At 38.2% G+C, this 19,080-nt stretch overlaps 1 protein-coding gene across 1 annotated transcript; it reads right to left on the reverse strand.

Annotated features, from left to right (window-relative positions):
• Nucleotides 1–2,047: 2,047 nt before the first annotated feature.
• Nucleotides 2,048–12,012, reverse strand: LOC149011875 (Pentatricopeptide repeat (PPR) superfamily protein). Its single transcript, XM_089163810.1, has 4 exons — nucleotides 9,310–12,012; nucleotides 9,088–9,224; nucleotides 5,362–5,428; nucleotides 2,048–2,870 (listed from the first exon to the last, which is right to left on the reverse strand). Exon 1 carries the CDS (start codon nucleotides 12,010–12,012, stop codon nucleotides 9,544–9,546), a length of 2,469 nt encoding a protein of 822 aa, XP_089019936.1. The 3' UTR covers nucleotides 2,048–2,870; nucleotides 5,362–5,428; nucleotides 9,088–9,224; nucleotides 9,310–9,543.
• Between the last annotated feature and the right edge of the window lie 7,068 nt (nucleotides 12,013–19,080).

Here is a 19,080-nt window from a genome sequence, read left to right on the forward strand (position 1 = left end):
CCCTATCTGCTTATGGAGTAATGAACAGCTATTCAATTATTACTTTCATAAAGTAAAACCAACATAATTTGAATTCATCTTATGTTGGAGTCTAAATCCTCTACCTACACATGGAAATTTTCTCTACATGTGGGAAAAGGATCTGGATCCTCCCATGAGACCTTGTTAATAAGTTTTATTGTGTTAGTATTTTCCCTTTGTTTTTATTTTGTGAAGTTAATCACATATCTCAAAATATTCTAGTTGTGTTTTAGTGTTGCGCAATTAATGTGCAGCACTGAGCTACGAATGGAGAGGATCAAAAGTGGTGGTCAAGATCAAATCTCAACAACCGGTTTGGTTTTTTTTTTTTTTTTTCTACTTTTTGAAACACCGACTGAAAAAAAAAAAAAAAAAACAAGTGGTCGACTTCCACCTTAAATCCCAACCGTAGGCAACTCAGTGCTACGCAATCGCACTGAAATTGAGCCCAAAATATTCACCAGTTTGATGTAGACATAATTCTTAAGCTTTTACTTTTAATCTTCGGGACATTCCTAGTTTGAAAAGCTTTGTCATTGTCCTGTAGAAGTGAAGAGTGAAGTTTCTTCCCATGGTGAATAACATATCTTTATTTATTTTTTTTTCCGGCAAGTAAGATTTATTCAAGTGAAAGACTCTCGGCTGGGGAATTATATGTGTCGAAGCCATGCAGTGAAAATTGGCCAAGTTGTCACATACTCTGTAGACAGACCCTCCAAGCCAGTGAACTTGATTGTTTTTTTTTTTTATATATATTTTATAAATCAACCTCATACATATGTGTGTAAAATTATAATAAATAAGAAAGTCAACAAACTGCCTGATATTCTCAGTGATTGACTTAAGCAGCAAAGGTGGGGACTTGTCTCACTTTCTAAGGTATTTCACCAACTCAACCAAAAAAACTCAATTAGTGAGATGATTTTCATCCAAACCAATACTTCCAAATAGTCAGACTTCTGATTGCATATGCTTCTTAAAGTGCCATCTCCCCAACTTTTGGGTTATCTGATTTTGCTAATATGATTTATCCATTGCATCTCTAGTTATAATACCAATTCCTGTCTTTGAAGTAGTTAGGTTTCTAGAGGCATCAACGCTAATCTTGAATTCTTGACTGTACCACCTAGTGGGGATTGCTATTGACTTCAACATCGAGTATCCCCTTTTGGGGTGGCCAGTTTCTTGGTGGATTGATTTTTGGTTGAGTGTCAAGCAAGGTCTAATTACTGGTACATTTTGGTGCAATTCAATACGTGTCATTCGAAAAAAATAAAAAAAGAGTAATTTATCGTATTATCAGTATGAGTGCAAATCCTCTGAACCCAAATGGACTGTCAACCCAAGGCAGGTCCACGTGTGAGAAGGAGAAGATGGAAGCACAGGCAGTTAGGTAGAGAGAATCTGCATTCTGATAATATTCAATGTGAATGCATATCGACTAATATTATAACGATACTTTAAACCATGCTATCAAGAATTCATTGTGTGCTCTTAGTTGGTCGATGGGAAATTCCGAAGTCAGATTGCTTCAAATCAAATCGACCATACAAATGGGCATTACAGGAAAGCATGCTCTGCTGTCTCCACTCCAAACAATGGTAATCAGCTTGGAGTGGAGCTTCTATAAATTATTACATGTTGCTAAAGCATTTTTGGCCGCCCTCCAAATAAAGGATTTCGCCTGCAGCAAGGCATCCTACCTTCTTCTCCAATAAGTTTACGCAACCAAGGTTTAAAATATCTCATGATATGATACGATACTAATTTATACATATCCATATTGATACAATCAATACAATATATAGCGATATATTTTTCTATTAAACTATATTAAAATACATTGGCCAATACAATACAATACTTAACAATATGTCTCGTAAAATCATCTGACCGATAGAATATTCAATCCCAATTTTTTAAACCTTGCTGGCAACTATCTTAAAATTGAAGAATTAAGTGCTGATTTTGCCTCCTTCCCAGTGCATAACATCTGGAATGCCAGTTTTACAGTGAAAATCCCATTTGAGGTTTTCCCCCTACTCCTAACATATCAGTAGTAGAAAAGATTGGGAGTGGAGTGTTCATGATAGCTGTCTTGACAGTAGGGGAGCAAACGTTTACCAAAAAAAGGGAAAAGGGAGCAAACTGAGTTGAGTAGATCTTCTCTCCATATCCTGTTCTCTTGATCTATTAGATCACTTGTGCATTGGTATATTGGGGACAGCAATTTCACTTGTAAGTCTGGAACCGATAGATCAGGCATAGTTCATAATGCCAATGAAATCTAAGGATGCACCCTCTATCATGTCAAGAGATAGCATCCACATTCAACAGCCATGAAAATAATATGTTATATATCCTGGAGAAATTTCCAGAGCTTGTCAACTTGATGCACAGAATTAGGACTGCATGTGTTGTAAAAATGTCTGTAATAGAAGATCAAGCCTATAAGAGACAAATAAATGTAGAATATGATTCACACTTAATCTTTCTATCATTCACCATTCAATGGGCCAACTACTGAAAAGCTGATGGCTTAGATGAAATGAGACTGGATCTTTCAACTGATGTATGATGAAACTATGTAACAGAGAATAATTTACTTAGCCAAAAAAACAAAGGTGCTTGAAGCACTTCCAAGGAAGCCCTTTATCATGATATTGGAGAAAAGATACTAATAAATAAAAATAATGTTAAAAACAAAAGCTATAAATTACAGTGTTTTTGAGAATTATGTTACTGTAATGCTTATGTGCAACTACAAGGCCATACTATTCCTTCTGGAAATAGGAGAGAATAAGATCTTATGTACAGAGAGAAGTAGTCTGTCCACTGTCGACAAAAAGCTTGCACCATAAAAAATGGAGGATGTGTGAACTACCAGTTATCAGCCAACACCAAAGAAGTAAAAAGTAAATAAATAAGTAACACAGAGAGTATGCAATGGGGCTTCCACCAAAACATGAAAAAAGTAAAAAGAGGGGGAAAAGAGACAAGAGGATATCAAAACAGAATCAGTATGGCTCCAGAAATATGATAACTCTGATCCTATTTCACTTATGCACCTCATATCAAGATCTACAGTGAACCATCCTGTTTATACACAGAATGAAGACTATAACAGACAATTTCTAACTTACTTCTGCTCATCTTCAAGAATTTAGATGTACCTAGAACAGATTTTGTTCAAGGAATGGAATGAACAGAATGATGGAACTAGTGGAGCATTTTTCAAGATTTCTATATAATAATCAACAGTAGCAACTCAAGAAAAAGGGAAATTGTCAATGTACTACGCTTCTATGCATTGGTTTATTTTGCAATATTTTTCTTCTAAGAGGAAAATTTTAATCCTACTTATTCTAATGCAGAGTAACCTCACTGATCCACCATGGCAGGAGAAATCACATCATCTCATGATCTCTTTTTCCATTTCGTGAGATGAGGCAAGACTGCTTAGCACATAGGATTTCAAGCCTCAATTCACGAGTTCTAACTTTGATGATTGGATTATCATTTGAACTTTGTAGTTTGAACTATGAACATGTGCAATTTATTAGAATTGTCTGAATCTTGAACTCTGAGCCTTTACGTATTAGAGTACGATGTGTACTATAGGACATTTTAAAGTTTCGACTCAGCATTGTCATTTCCAACTCGGGTCTAAAGCAGAACTCACATTTTACACTATTTTTAAGAGGAAAAAGTTCAGGGACACCATAAGATATATAGTGAAAAGCAGAAACACCCCACAAGTATACAAAATTGAGACCGCTAAGTTCAAACTTGAAAAGACCTTTCTATCCTCTTCTATTTTTCTGTATTTTTATTAATTTCCTATTCAAAACCAAATTAAAACATTTGAAGAAAAAAACCGTGTCTTATAATGTACAACGATCTTCTTAAAATTACATTTACCCACGCTAGAAGATTTTAAATTTACAAAGCAAACCCCTGCTTCTTCAGTATGAGACCCTTGTTCTTTTCTTGTTCCGTGGCATTAAGCCGTGAAACCTTCGAAACTCTTAAATAATTCATCAGGCTGCAACTAACATTTTCCCTTTCCATCTTGATTCTTATTAAAATAAGAGAAAATGTGTGTGCATCACGAAGGAGGTAGACTGAGATCTTTGAATCTGGAAGAAAACGATTTAGTGCAGTTGAACTTGACGGTTTAGGGTATTTCAGATAGTCCTTTTCTTGAATCAGATCATCCCAGAAAGGAAATCGTTGCAATAATTCCTCAGTTTCATTATTTTTTATTAAAACTTTATGGTACTAGCAGTGGGTTTGCTTTCAAATGTCAAACGGAGAAACTTGTTCAAGATGAACCATGACAAATTGGAGTAGAGTTGTTAGGGAATATTTGAGGAAAAATGGTGGACTCAGAACAGTAACTAGAACTACAAAATTGGAAGGGAAGAGATATGCTATGTGGTTTTAGTTGTTCAATCAGTTCAGATTTAGATTCTAGTTTTACATCAGTTCTACAAATTATTTTACATTTTAGTTAATTCCTTTAGCCTGTTTTGCTCAGGGGAAAAGAAAACAAGCTTTCACTTTTGTGCTCTTATCTAAGTAAGACTAAGAAATGGAACCATTATTTGAGGTCATAATTTTGTTGCATAAGAGAGGGAGGTTTACCTTCAACTGAGGCGGGGTGGGAAGATGGGTGAAGAGGGTATTCCTTCATCCATATCTTCTACCCTTAAAAAAAATCACTTAAAAGTAAAACTCCAGAATATAGGGGTACTGTAGGAATATCAAAACTATGTAACCATGATTTAACAGAAAACACTAACATAGTGTGCTATTAGTGTGCTATTATGCAATATTCACGACACTTTGGGGTGTCTGCCAATTTGACATAATTTTGGGGGTCTGCTTTTTGTTAATATCTTGGGGTGTCCCTGAAATGTGCCCTTTTCAAAATAAATCTGAGGTCACTAATTTGTTTAGAAGGGCTGAAATAGGCTGGACAGCAAATTTCAGCCCCAAATGACCCCTAAGACTCCTCGAGTTGGAATCTTCCAGCATGGTGAGATATTGAGCCAACTCACTGTGAGTTGGCGAGGTGGGCCCCTCGAGATTAAGATCTTAACCATGTGCTCCACACACTCCTGCTTGCAAGTCAATCAGTAGGATCTGAAGTCTGAACTACTACAGTTGGTTGTGTACAATGCTTTCTATGCATCTATCATTTCTAGAATTTCCCCATTAAGTACAAGAATTTTAGAGCATTTCTGCATATCTTGACTATTTCTGCAGAAATGGTCAAATTACCTATGGCAGGAATAATGGCAAAAGTTAAAATTTAAAACCCATCAAAGAGCATACCTTCATAAATGACTGGTCACAGCTTGGAAATGAATCAATGAAACTATCTTTCGGGAAGTAAAGAGACCTAGTGATGCAAATCAAGAACTATAGTCAGATTCCTAGCAGAACCATACACTAGCAATAAAAAGAACAGAAAATTAAGTCTGCTTCCACAATCTATAAAAATAATATATAAAATAACAGTTACATACCGACTACTTAAACAAATTTATTACCAGCACAGATTTGTACTTTCAAAATTTTATCATTGACTTTAAGGAGCAAACTTGCTCTGTGTGCTCCATAAAGAACAAAAATTCATACAAGAAGGATTTTGGCTTCCATTCCGGCTCCCCCCCCCCCCCTTTTTCAATTTTTCGTTCCAGCAGGGCTAGCATTCCAAACCAACAACTTCTTTGTGCGGAGCACGTCTACACTAATATTAGTTACTCATGAATGCAAATCTATGGTGTACAGCATATATCTCGGGTTAACTTTAGTTATTATAGGTTCTAATATTGCATATCAGTGCAGAAATATCTTCAATTACAGCTGCAGTAATTGTGTAGTTTTCTCTCATTTTGGTATTATAGTTTTAACGCATGTCAGGGTGACATAATCCTAAATTGACTTGAGATGAACTAGGAGCCAATAAACCAGGATCTTGAACGAACCAACCTAGTTTGACTAGGTCAGGAAAGAGGATAGGGCCACATAAAGGATTATGCTTTGGTGGTATGGTTATGACCAGTAAGTGATAGAGAGTCTAGTCAAGATTTGGGGTGTTGTCGATAACATTTGAATAATGAATTTGGAATCTCAGCAAAATTAGGGTTTTCCTAGGCTTTGAAAAAGTGAAAAGATGAAAATCTAGGAATTTTTACGGTCATATTGCAATTAAATTCAAATGTATTGTTAGGATGGTACAAGAACGATGTCATTGCAATATGTTTATATGGTTGGCTAAAGCGTACTTCAGGTATTATGGAATTAGCAAGTTAGGGATAAATTTGGAAGTTTAAGGCTTCTACTGGGCAGATGTGCACAAGATTTCAATTGAAGGTCAAGGTGCTGGAGTGAGTAACATGATCAGGAGATTGAAGGGTTTTGGCGTCTGGATGAAAAGTAATTGCAAAATTATGAAAATAAAATCTTAGGGATGAAATCAAAAACTAAGGGTTGTTCATAGTAAGACAGGGCAACAGTATGGATTGCGTGTTGCTGGTGGTCTGAGGTTGCTGTGGACTGGAATGATTCTGATGATTGAATTACAGTATGGAGATGTTAGAATGAGCTGGCATTTGCGGAAAACGAAAATCATAGAGGGAGATGCTAGGGTTTGGGAAGTCAAAGGATTAGCAGAACTGGCAATGGAAAGGATTCAACTTAAAATAGCTAAGAACAACAGGTCAAGTGACTTAACACATTTTGATCTTGCAAGAAATTCCAGCAACAAGAAAGAGCTTCAACAAAATTTTGGGCAAGGCATATTTAGGGAACTCTGTAAGCTAGGGACGTGACAAGTGGGATAGATATCAATACTTCAGACCACAACTGCCTAGTGCAGTTGGTCAGCTGTGGTGCTCCTAAAGCCCATGGTCACCAGAAGGTACCGACTACAAACCTTTTATTCAAAAAATCAAAGGCAGCTCCTTAGGAGCTATTACATGTATATAGGTATAGCCTTATGGCTGTACAAAGGAAATAAAAACTTAAAAATCTAGTTAAGATTCCAAAACTGAATACAGACTCAATCAGTAGGACTTCTAAGACACAGTCAAGTTCTAGCCAAATTATAACTGTAAAATAAAAGATTAAATAAGAATTCAAATACTTACACCTATGCTATGTGAAGTCTAGTGCTTGTGTTGGGAAGCTCCCTACACCTACTCTACAATCCATGAGGAGCTCTAACACTTCTAAACACAATATTTCATTACTTGTTTGTATTGTAGCAACTTTAGCAATTTAGAAGGTCAGATCAGCACGGACAATGAGGAGAAGAAGGAAGAAGGAGAACAGAATGGGAGAAAGGGGGAGAAAGTTCCCATGAATCTCTCCTCCATAAAACACTTTATTATAATCTAGTAAACCAATCTCAGTTTAGGATTACTTTCCTTAACTGAGTTACACCAAAAAGGAAACAAAATATTGCACAGAATCTACCCAAAGGAAAGTAGATATTACATAGATCTGTCCAATAAAAAGGAAACTATACCTAGCGAGATTGCAATAAACTTACTTGTCAAACCAAGCATAAAGGGAAGGGGGCCGAACCTAAACCCAGGCCCCCCCCCCCCCCCAAAACCCCCCCCCCCCCCCCCCCCCCCCCCCCCCTTTTTTTTTTGGGTCCCCCCCCCTCCCCCCCCCCCCCCCCCCCCCCCCCCCCCCCCCCCCCAATCCCCCCCGTAGAGTAGGAAAAAAAAATAGTACAAAAGGCCTCCATTACTAGACCATTACTAGAGTGTAAATGATAAAAGAGTACCCAACAGTACCATTAATACGTTTGTTATAAACTGAAGGTTTGTGGGGGGGGGGTCAAGGCAACTGAAGTTTTAAACTTACTTGTCAAACCAAGCATAAAGTGAATTATTGTGGTTATGTGGTCTCTTGAAGATTTGGTATGTTAATACCTCCTCCAATGATCCTCTAATGTGAGTTGTAACAATAAAGCAACTATAAGCATTGCCCATAATTCGATGTAACATGACAAGGCAAAACATCTAGAGATTGGCAAACATTTTATAATGAAATAGGAGAGCAGTGTAATCTCTGTGTCATTTGTGAAGTTCGAAGATCACAAGTAGTAGATGTCTCACCAAAGGATTAACCAGACATATGTTTTTCACCCTATTTCGACCAAGTTGGGCATGTACAATATCCATGCCCCAACTTGAGGTGGGGTGTTGTCTAGGGTTGTTTTGGGAATCAATGCCCCTTTGAGTTCTGGCACTAGCGAGGGCTAGAACTAGATAATGAGAGGAATTTCCCCTCACGTATTTCACTTAGGATTCCCTAGTTCAGTTGTTTCTGGTTAGTACTTGAAATCCTATTCAGTTCAGGCTGTTTTTCCTTGTTATTCTAGAACTTGTATTCCCTTTCCTATTCATAACAAATTACTCATTGATTGCAAAGCATAAATACCCTCTTGGGGACTGAATAAAGCACAATTCTCTTGGTAACAATTACTCAGCTTACAGCAGGAACCAGCTCTCAAAATCTATGAAAAGTGGCTCTTGTCACTTAAGGAGGGAGACGAACAAAGCATTCTCTTTAAGGCTCGACAAAATCCCTTGGATGGCAACCATATGGATCGACCCTCATCCCACACCTAATGAGCCAGGGTATTTGAGGGTGGATGTAGTTTGTCCACGAGATGCAAGAAGATAATAGGGGGAGAAGCCCCATTCAAAACCCTACCTACCATCACTTCCCTTGGACCTGCCACTACCTCATTACGTCTTTTTAAGTTTCACGGCTAGATTTAAATCAAGGGGAAAGAAATTGCATGATGACAGTGTGCAGACTCTTTTCAGTCATCCTCTTAATTCCACCAATGAACCCACAACCTCTCGCATAAAATGCTTACCCATATCAACCAATTCATAACCCTTGTCCCTGCCTGGTGCAAAACTGCACCTTCACGCTGTAGAAACCCTCCCCACAGAATCAACTTTTAAGTTTATTGTACATGTTAACAAAAAAAGACCATAAGTGAACTCCAAGCATTGATCAGGAGCCTACCTGGACTTTCTGCAATCATAGACTGGTCTTTTTCATGCTAGATAATGTTCTCCCACAAGTTTGGCATGATATGGACTTAAAGATGAGATTAATTCCTTACGCTGGTGCAGTTGTGGTAACCTTGGTGATTGCACAACCTGTAATTACACATTTGCAATTTAATCAAAATAATAGAAAAAAGTTAATCCAAATTTTAGAAAGATAACAAAAAATGATACTGACTTCCACTGTTGCATCAACATATTGGAGCTCCTGCATATTTTCATGTGAGATCTCTCCCATCTCTTAAAATTAGGGTCTACCCATTACTCAGGTTGCCAGCATGACCATGGAAGTTCATATGCGAAGCCGGTCACTTCATGCAAAAAATGGCTGAAGATCCTGACCATCTTGGGTTCACCTTCTCAATAGCCTGTTAAAGCAACAATTGTATTGGCTGTGACACTATCCAGCTCCTTAAATTATTGATGTTTTCAAAACATTCACGTCTTCTTTGCTCATTTGTTGGTTACCACGCTTGCAGTCCTCAATCAAGAACTGCAAAACCTGAGAAGCTTCAGAGATCATTCCATGAGGCAGGTATTGATCTAACAAGAATGAGTACTCAAGAGCAACTTGGAGCTCCCTCTGGCTTAGATTGCAAGAAAGGAAGTTCTTCCACTCCCTTGATCTTTCTTCAATGCAGAGACCATGTAGCAGTGCAGCAAAAGTAACAGGATCCAAACTGTAACCCTTTCCCACCATCTTATCTCTCAACTCCAATGCTGTTCTGAGCATCCCATGTTGACAAAGGCAAATAAGAATAGCATTATAAGCAGCCATCCTCGGATCCCATCTATCTGAAATCATCTTCTTAAATAAATCCAACACTATAGATTTTGGATTCTCTTGATAGTCATCTCCTTCAGATATATTTTTCGTGAGTCCATTTATCAAATATTGATATGTAAAATCATTAGGTGCACACTTGTTAATCAGCATTTCTTCAAAAAATGAAGTTGCTTTTGCAAGTTTTCCTTCTTTGCAGAAGTGTCCAATAATAGTACTGTATGTTACAACATTAGGGACTAATCCATGAGATTGCATTTCTCTCAAGAACTTAACAGCTGTATCAGGCTCTCCCTTCCGGCAAAAGCCATTAATGAGAGAGGAGTATGTGACGACATTGGGCACGCATTTTAGATGCATCATATTACTGAACACCTTTAGTGCCCCATCTACGTCATCCTGTTTGATGTACCCATCTATAATAGTTGAATAGGTGAATTCATCAGGAAGTATGTGCCTTTCTCTCATCCTATCAATGCACAAAATTGCATCCTTCATCATTCCAAATTTACAGTAGCCTTTGATCATGGTATTGTACCCAACTAATCCAGGATCGCATTTCTCAATCAATAAGTTGAAAAGCTTTTTCGCTTCATCAATGTCACCATGCCTGATGAAACCATCAATCAGAGTGGTATATACAAATGCATCAGGCAGTATCTTTTGCTCAAGCATCTCTTCAAGCAGCTGTTTTGTAGCAGGAAACATCCCTTTCTTGCAAAGTCCATTCATAAGAACATTGTAAATAACTAAGTCAGGAAATACTCCCCTCTCAAGCATTTTTTCTCGAATCGTCAATGCCATATTAACTTCACCTGCCAAAACAAGCCCATGAACTAGACCACCATAAGTTACCAAGTCAGGCTTATGCCCTGCTTCCATCATTTCAATGATCAAGTTTAAGGCCTTGTCCACCTCCCCCTGCCTGCAATACCCATGCACGAGAGGAGTATAAGTATACTTATTTGGCATTAACCCCCTCTTCATTGCTTGCCTCAGAAGATCACTGGCCTCGTGAACCTTTCCCTCCTTACAAGAACCACAAATCATTGTATTGTACGTTATAATATCAGGTTCACAACCATTTCTGACCATCTTCTTAAAAGTCTCCATTGCTTGTAAGACGGTTCCATGCTTGCATTGAGCATCAATGATGTTATTGTAAATCTGTACATTGACACTCAATCCTCTTGTTTTTATTTCTGATAGAAGCTGATCAACTGCCTTGAAATTAAGTTGCTTGCACAGTCCAGCAATCAAAGCCCCGTAAGAAAACACCGTTGGCAAAAATCCTTTCATTTTCATTTCTCTGAAAACCTCGTGAGCACGCCTAACATCACCTTTCTTGCAGTACCCATCAATGAGGGTATTGTAGAAGACAACATTTGGAATACAACCAGTTCCCCACCTATCCTCAATCAACTTTCTTGCCTCTTCCACCTGTCCTTTCCTACACAAACCTTTCACCATAATACAAGTACTGTAGTTATCGGCAGAACAGTGTTCATCAGTGTTTCTCTGAAGCATTTCATCGTATATCTGACGAGCAATGTCAATTCGAGAGTGTTTCACGAGAATATTAAGCAAAGTATTACAGGCAAAAACATTGGGGTAGGAAAAGTGTCTCTTAACCAAAACATCGTAAAATTCAAGAGCTTTATCAACGAACCCTGAATCTGCATAAACTCTGATTAGGACGTTGAGAGTTTCATGGGTAGGCAACTGGTCTTCGTTTCTCATAGTTTCCAGTACGGTTTCGATCTCGGAAAACACTTTGGAATGAGCTAACACTCTTAGAAGAGAAGAATAACAGCGAGGGTCCGGCGAACTCCATGGTCTTCGAGAAACCCAATCAAAGAACTTCAGACCCAACTCGGCATTTCGAATTCGATCGAGAACTAAGGGAGCAGCATCAGAGACAAGAACGTCCTCTTCGGAGAATCGGGTTTCTAGGCTTTCGTCATATTGGTCTTGGGTTCTAAGGATTTCTGAGACATCGTCAACAAGCCTGTTGATCTGGGTTTCATAAAAAGAGCTCAGATGAGAACGTCTGGACTTGTGGGAAGGTTTGATACGAGAGAGAAGAGTTTTCGACATGAAAGAGGCTGAGAGTAGAGCAGATAAGAGGAAATGGTCTCTTCATTAGTGAGCTTCACTCGAAGGGGCCTCCTCCCAACTCCCAAGTGGTTAGGGATTGGATATTATGCGGCTAATGCCAGAATACCGATTTGAAACTTGAAAGAATGGAGGGAAACAGAAACCAAAATAGGGTTTAAGACTTTGAGGGAAGGACACTGGGAGAGGGAGAGGGAGAGGGAGAGGCAGCAACTTAGCTGGTTTAGCTGTCCAACTAAGGAGGTGATGACATTATAACGTTTATGGAAATAATAAACGATTGAAGGAAAAATTGTCTGCTAAGGCTGAGGCTTTGATGGAGCAAACATCGATTCCCTTCTGTTGTGCACCGTTCTGTATGGTTTTACCAAAAAAAAAAAAAAATTCTGTATTGTTTGGACACAATGGTATCATATATACCAAATAAAAAATTGAGAAAACAAAGAAATTAGAAGGCTATTTTGGACTAAATTAAGAATTAAACTTTTAATCTCAGCCTTTTATTTAGTATAAAGAATGCACATAAGAAGAATTTTTTTCCCCCTTTCATAATGTCATTTTTGCCTCTCCTCTATCCTCAATTAGGTTTCAATTTTCAACTAGAGTGGATTATCAACGAGTTGAGGAAATTTTTTAAGATGCTAAAATCAAGGGCCCAATTTATTGTTCATATGATAGAAACACATGATATTTTCCCTTTTTTTTCTTTTTTTTTTTTTTTGGGTACACTAAACGGGGTCAATGACCCAAGAAGAGCACTAAGAACGACAAGAAATATGATCCATGCCATGAGGATCTCCTCCAAATATGAGGGAGCATTCTGAATGAACATCGAAGAACACTCAGGACTAAGTGTCACTTTAGACATCCAATCGGCAATCTTATTTGTGTCACGTCCCATGTGACAACACCTAATGCAATCCAAACCATCAAACATCCAGACCAATCTCATCAATTAGCCTATTGAATCTACCCCGATCCACGAATCCGGGGTCCAAAAGATTCACAACTTTTAAGGAGTCCGACTCCAAATGAAGAGGTATGAAGCTCATTTCCTTAGCTACACACATGCCAACCCAAATAGCTCTTAACTCCAACTCAAGATAATTATCAAGAACCTCCCTCCGACTTGACAAACTTTGCCACTACCTCCCATTTCAATTTATTAGGGATCTATTGAACTGTAACCTACTCAAGATTGCATCCTATACCCAACCAAAAATAAATAGAGGTGCCATCACCCAAAATATAACTGTAGTTTGAAACAACCAACAAAGCCACCTTATAAACTGCTCTCCACAAAGGGGAATCCAAGGCCAAAACTGTAAAAACTCTCTTCCTTTTGAGGATCCATACTTAGCTTTAAGAACACACCCCCAAAACGAGTTTTGTTTTAAAAAAAAACCCAAGCCACCTTCCTCATGAAAGCATCATTTACTAGTGTCAGTTTTCTAAATCCTAATCCACCCTTCAACTTGGGTTGGCTAATCACATCCCAACTAACCAAGTGAGCCTTTTTAACATACCCATACTCTCCCCAAATAAAACCACGAATAACTCTCTCCCCTTCATTAAAATACCTCCAAGGATCAAACATGACTACATAGTGTAAAAAGGGATTAATCATCAAGATTGACCTGACTAATGCCACACACCCCACTAGAGAAAGGCAGCTAGTCTTCCAGCCTGTCAATCTCGCTTTCACCTTGGATACAATTGAAGCATAATCCCTCCTCTTAATTCTTCCACTCCATATAGGAACACCTTGATATTTTTCAATCTCCTTAGTCTGCACTCCTTTAATCTTCTTTATGACCTTATCCTCCTTCACCTCGCTGATACGAGGCTCAAGAATAATTATACAATCTGGCTTAAGATCAAACATATAGTGTTTTAAGGTGGTGTGAAAATTTTTACTTCTAGCACCCCTACAGTTCCAACAAAAACCTTCATGAAGAAAAAATGAGAGGAAGAAGTTTGACTCCATATCCACCCCTCCATCCTGCAACATAGCATGTCTTGTTAATTGTTCATTCGTAGTAGAATTTGGCATACACAATGTCAAGATGCCCCGATCAAGAGGATCATCCTAGGCCATAGGACAGGTTTGCATGCCATCGTGATTAAAAGCTTCTGGCCTTCCACCTAAACCCAAATCCAAATTGCGCCTCACATCTATCCAACGTCCTTGATCTGTAAGGGTGGGACCTTCTATGTGTGTCATGCTTACATCACCCCTCATATCTTCCCTAATTTGTTGCAAACCTTCAAGCAAATCATATGTAATTCTAATATTTACTTCCATGTTTTGCACCCTTTCCACTTCATTGTTGTCAATAAAGTTTTTCTCATGATCAACTAGTTCCTTATTAAGATCCATACGTGAGTTGACTCTCCTATTATGCCCCCCATTAAAAATTCAATTACATTTGTTGCCATACTTTCCTCATGATTGAAAACCGGATTTTGCACTACTATATTTAAATCCTCACATCGAGATCTGTGCTTCTTAAGGCCGTAAATCTAGATCCCATATTGATTACCTTCTTGGTCAGCATCCAATCTGCAATTTCCAAAGTTGGCACCATCCCTTCTACCGCTAGCAACCCCGCCACCACCAAGGTTCACAAGGTGCCGGTTATCCTTCTTACACTTTGGTTTGTGGGCTATCATCCAAGGTTCGTATGTATTTTCCAAAGCTGCACTCTGATTGGACCAAAATCACATGATCTTTAGCGTTAGCACTTGAGACTCCCCCTTCAACACCTGCAGCTTCACTTCTTATTGTCATACATTGCTCTCTATGATGCCCAAACCTTCCATAGGCAAAACACAAGAGACTAAGGGATTCATAATGTATTTGATACACCTTATTTTGCAGTAGAAACTGGGATAAAAGAGGTTTCAATAGATCAATCTCAATACAAAACCTCGCGAACTTCCCCTAAAGCACTCGCTCTGTATTGTAGTCCACCTTTAATACCCTTCCAACTCTACTTCCTAACTTCATCAAGAAGCAAGTGTTCAAGTATTCAATGGAGATCCCTAGGAAATGTACCCCATACCACAAGCTTTTCTCATATCAGCCATCTCAGGGTCAAAGTTTGGCTCCCACCTTCTTAGCGAAAGGTAGTGATCAACTATGATCCAAGGTCCTTCCCATCAACACTCGCTCAAAATCTTCATGAACTCTATTGGTGAAACCTAGAGGGGGGTGATTAGGTTGTACCACGTGGTTTATACCAAATTCTTGGTTTGATTGCAATTTCAAAATGAATTAACGATTTAGAATGAAATCTAATGAAAACAGCAATCACAACACAGAATTTATAGTGATTTGACTCTACAAGTCTACGTCCACTCCTCTCTTAGCCTCAAGAGAGTTTTCCACTAATGAATCTCTTTCAATACAATGGGTAGAGAGTCAAACCCTTACAATCTTTGTTATGGGGCAAGAGTACCTTTACAATCTTTGTTCACGGGCAAGAGTATCCAATACAACAAATTATAATCAACCTAGACTAGAATTAAATAACCAATTCAAAATACAAGAAGTGTTAGATATTACCTAACAAGGAGAGTGACACTTTACCCCTTGTGTGCGAGTGATGTAATGAATGAATCAAGAATAGCAAGCATCAATAGACTTCATTGGCTTTAAATAACTCCAAGCTTTGCTTCAGTAAACTTGCTTATTAACTTTGGAATATCCCTCAAAGTTAAATGGAGTTGGGAGGACAGTAATGATGCTAAAACACCAAAGATTTGATATTTCACTTGTGAGTGAGTATGTGCTTGATGGGGGAGACGAATAATTCTCAAATGAGGGTAGTTGGGCTTTTATAGACCTTAATTCAAAGCCCTCCCCCATTTCCCCAACGGATATAAAATCTCAGCGAGATTTTTCTCCAGATGGACGTCCGTCTGCCCAGACGGTCAGCCGTCTCAAAAGTATTTGTTGAAACACAGCTGTTGAGAATATTCATTTAAAACTAGCCGTTATAGTCAAATAAGGGCCAGACGGACGACCGTCTGCCAAACGAAAATTTCGTCTCGCCTTCTATTGTTCTAAGACACAGAATTGCCAAACTAGACGGTCGACCGTCTAAGCTCTGTTTTGCTGAACAGTTTTGGGGCTGGGACATGGCTTGGGTTTTTGGACTTTTTGGTCAACCCTAAGCATTGTATACCTTACTAACATATCTTAGGTCACTCTAGTAACATGAATTACATATAATGGATGCATTTACATGTATGTGTATGCGAGAGTGTCCTAAGCCCTAATTCAGCCTTAGTCTTGATCTTTGACTTGGTCTTTGACTTGATCTTGATCAACGGTCTTGATACTCATCTTGACTTTGGTTCTTTGTCTAAGATGATTTGAGTTGGTCTTGAGCTTGACTCTCCGTTAATTATTTTATCCAGTTATCTTGCATCGAGATTCACTGTAGTGATGAGCTGGACAAAACATATCTACATGAAATCATTAGTATAGTGTTTGTCATTATCAAAACTGATTGGAGACCGATGTGGTAAATGCTGACTTGGCATTTCCCAACAAACTCCATAGTGAGCAATGTAGAAAGCATATCCGATATCTATCATATCCATGGCCCCTCTTGGCCTCCAAAGAGAGTCTAGCCGTTTGGACAAAAGGGTGTAACTCACATTCTTCCCCACTAGCTTGATAATCAAGACTGCCTCCAGAGCCTTCTCAACCTATCCATTTCCTCCTTTGACAAAGGAACAGAGGGACAAAACTGGTTCTCCTCCTACCTTTCCTTCGTCAAAATCCTCTTCTAACGTATATTCTTCTAAAGAAACACCTTTGTACAACATACCATTACTTCCCACCTCCCCATCTCCTTCCAGGAGTCTATTGAGAAAATCCCTCTCTATACCATGCATAACAATATCTACATATGACCGATTCGGAGGAGAACCTTCTTCCACCTCGCATCCTCTTGTACCACCCCACTTCACTTTCTTGGTGCTTGGCTGTCGCTGGTCATCCTCCTCTGCAGAGATTTTAGGTTGTGCATCTTCTCCCCTACCAACATTCGCCATAGCTCTTCGCTGAGAGATTAAAAACACGCAATATTTCACTTGATGACTAAAACCATCATCAGTCTAATAGGGGAAAGTTTCCTCCTTGCTAGTAGGGGGTAAAGTGGAATTATTAAGATTCTCATTTCCCCTCTTCAAAGTGCCTTTATCCTTGGTCAGGAGATCTCAGACAACATTATCATTGCACAATAAATCTTCCATTATCTTCAAGAATAGAAGAATGGGAAACATGATTTTGCTGCCATTAAACTTATTTAAGGTGTAAGATAAGGTTGAATAGCCCTTTCTATTAGCCCTTTTGTTAAAACGATCTGAGTGGATCACGAAAATCTAAGGAAGGCTATTAAGAAAAAATAATTTGCATTTCCTCCTTATGATGCAAAAATCTTGGGGAATTGGAAGTTGTTTACAGAATCTTTAAAAAAAAATTGAAATCAACCTTGAGAGGTTGCTCAATTGGCAAAAGACCAAGCTCCAGTATGAGACCAAGAGTTCAAATACCCTTTAGGCCGGAAGCAAAACTCTACATACGCTTCCCAATTTCAAAAAGAGAGAAAATATTAGAGTTACCGATAAACAATCATTCCACCCAAAATTTATAGGGATAAATTTCCTCCTCACCAATATTTTATCTAAGACATTTATGCAATTCAGTCACCAGGACCTAAGAACTTCTGCAAGAGACGAACTCTATAGAATCTAGGTTTATGCTGTTGAGAGTGAAGTAATAGATTGACCCCTCTGGGAACGGAAGCTATTTTATCTCTCAATGGCTGCTTGTTCTTGGGTTCTTTAATTTTTTTCCACCGTATGGGAAAGCATGAGCAGACTTATTAAGAGCTTGAGATGTGGATAGAAGCTGCTATTTCTCCTCAAATATGAAATTATTCAGGTGAATTCAGTGAATAGTAAGTTCTTTTGTGAATTTGAAAACATTAAATGAAGTTTTGTAAAATAAAAAAAATACATATTTCCCTTCACCACCTCACCCCATGAGCAAAATGGTATTTCAAAGTTAAAGTTAACAGAAAACTAACTTAGATTTTTTGTAATATTTCAAGTTCACCAAATTGGGTAAACCAAATGGTCAATTAAAGTTCACAAAAAAGAGTTTGGGCTCAACTTAAGTGGGCACTGGACAAAATAAAACTCAAAATGATATCAAATGCTACTTGTGCAGCCATTTGACACATTGGGCACACTAGCATGACAAAGAAGATCCATATCCAACCATCAATGATCTACTTTAGTAACAAAGCAATAAAACAAAAATGAAAAACAAGAGTCTGGGTTGATCATTCTGATATGGATGACTCTCCCAAATGGTATTATATATTATCTCCAGCCCCTACATGTATAAAGATGCCCTTGCATAAAAAAAAACACCAAAAATGAAAAAACAGGAGAAAGCTCGCACAGACACTACTTATGATTTATGTGGTTCATTGAAAGGCTACAGTTAACCATCAAACCATGTGATTGTTTTCTTCATGAAAGAGAGGTTACCTCCATAGATGAGTCACATCCACGGCAAACCTATTTAATGGTTTTCACCATGAAAAAGATAAAATGCAATATAGCCCCAAGTTGATTTCTACCTCGTCAAATAAAAAAAATGGAATCAAATTTTCAAATCAGAAAATGACTTAAAAACACCATTGACCACCACTTAACACTAAGGATAGGCTGTTTCAAACATCTCAAGGTACCCTGCATAACATATTTTCCTTACTTTTTGCCATTCAGATGCACTAATAACCCCAAAACTACCCAGAGAGAATTCTGATTTATTAGAAATTAGACTTCACCGTACAAGAAACAAACCAGATTTTTATATCATTCCTACTGCAGAACAACTGAAACTTTGGTTTCAATTGCAGCATCTAACATTGAAAACTTTCGTGTCCTGTAATTCAGAAAACACTTGTTCCACAAGGGAAGAAAAAGATACAATTACCTTGCACCCTCTGTACAGAGTAAGAT

This window comes from Hakea prostrata, chromosome 7, assembly GCF_041222555.1.
Source record: "Hakea prostrata isolate BN-2017 chromosome 7, UWA_Hpros_2, whole genome shotgun sequence".
Taxonomy (NCBI): domain Eukaryota; kingdom Viridiplantae; phylum Streptophyta; class Magnoliopsida; order Proteales; family Proteaceae; genus Hakea; species Hakea prostrata.

Coding starts and splice junctions, on each gene's coding strand:
- LOC149011875 (XM_089163810.1), bottom strand. CDS start 12,012: ATGTCGAAAACTCTTCTCTCTCGTATCAAACCTTCCCACAAGTCCAGA.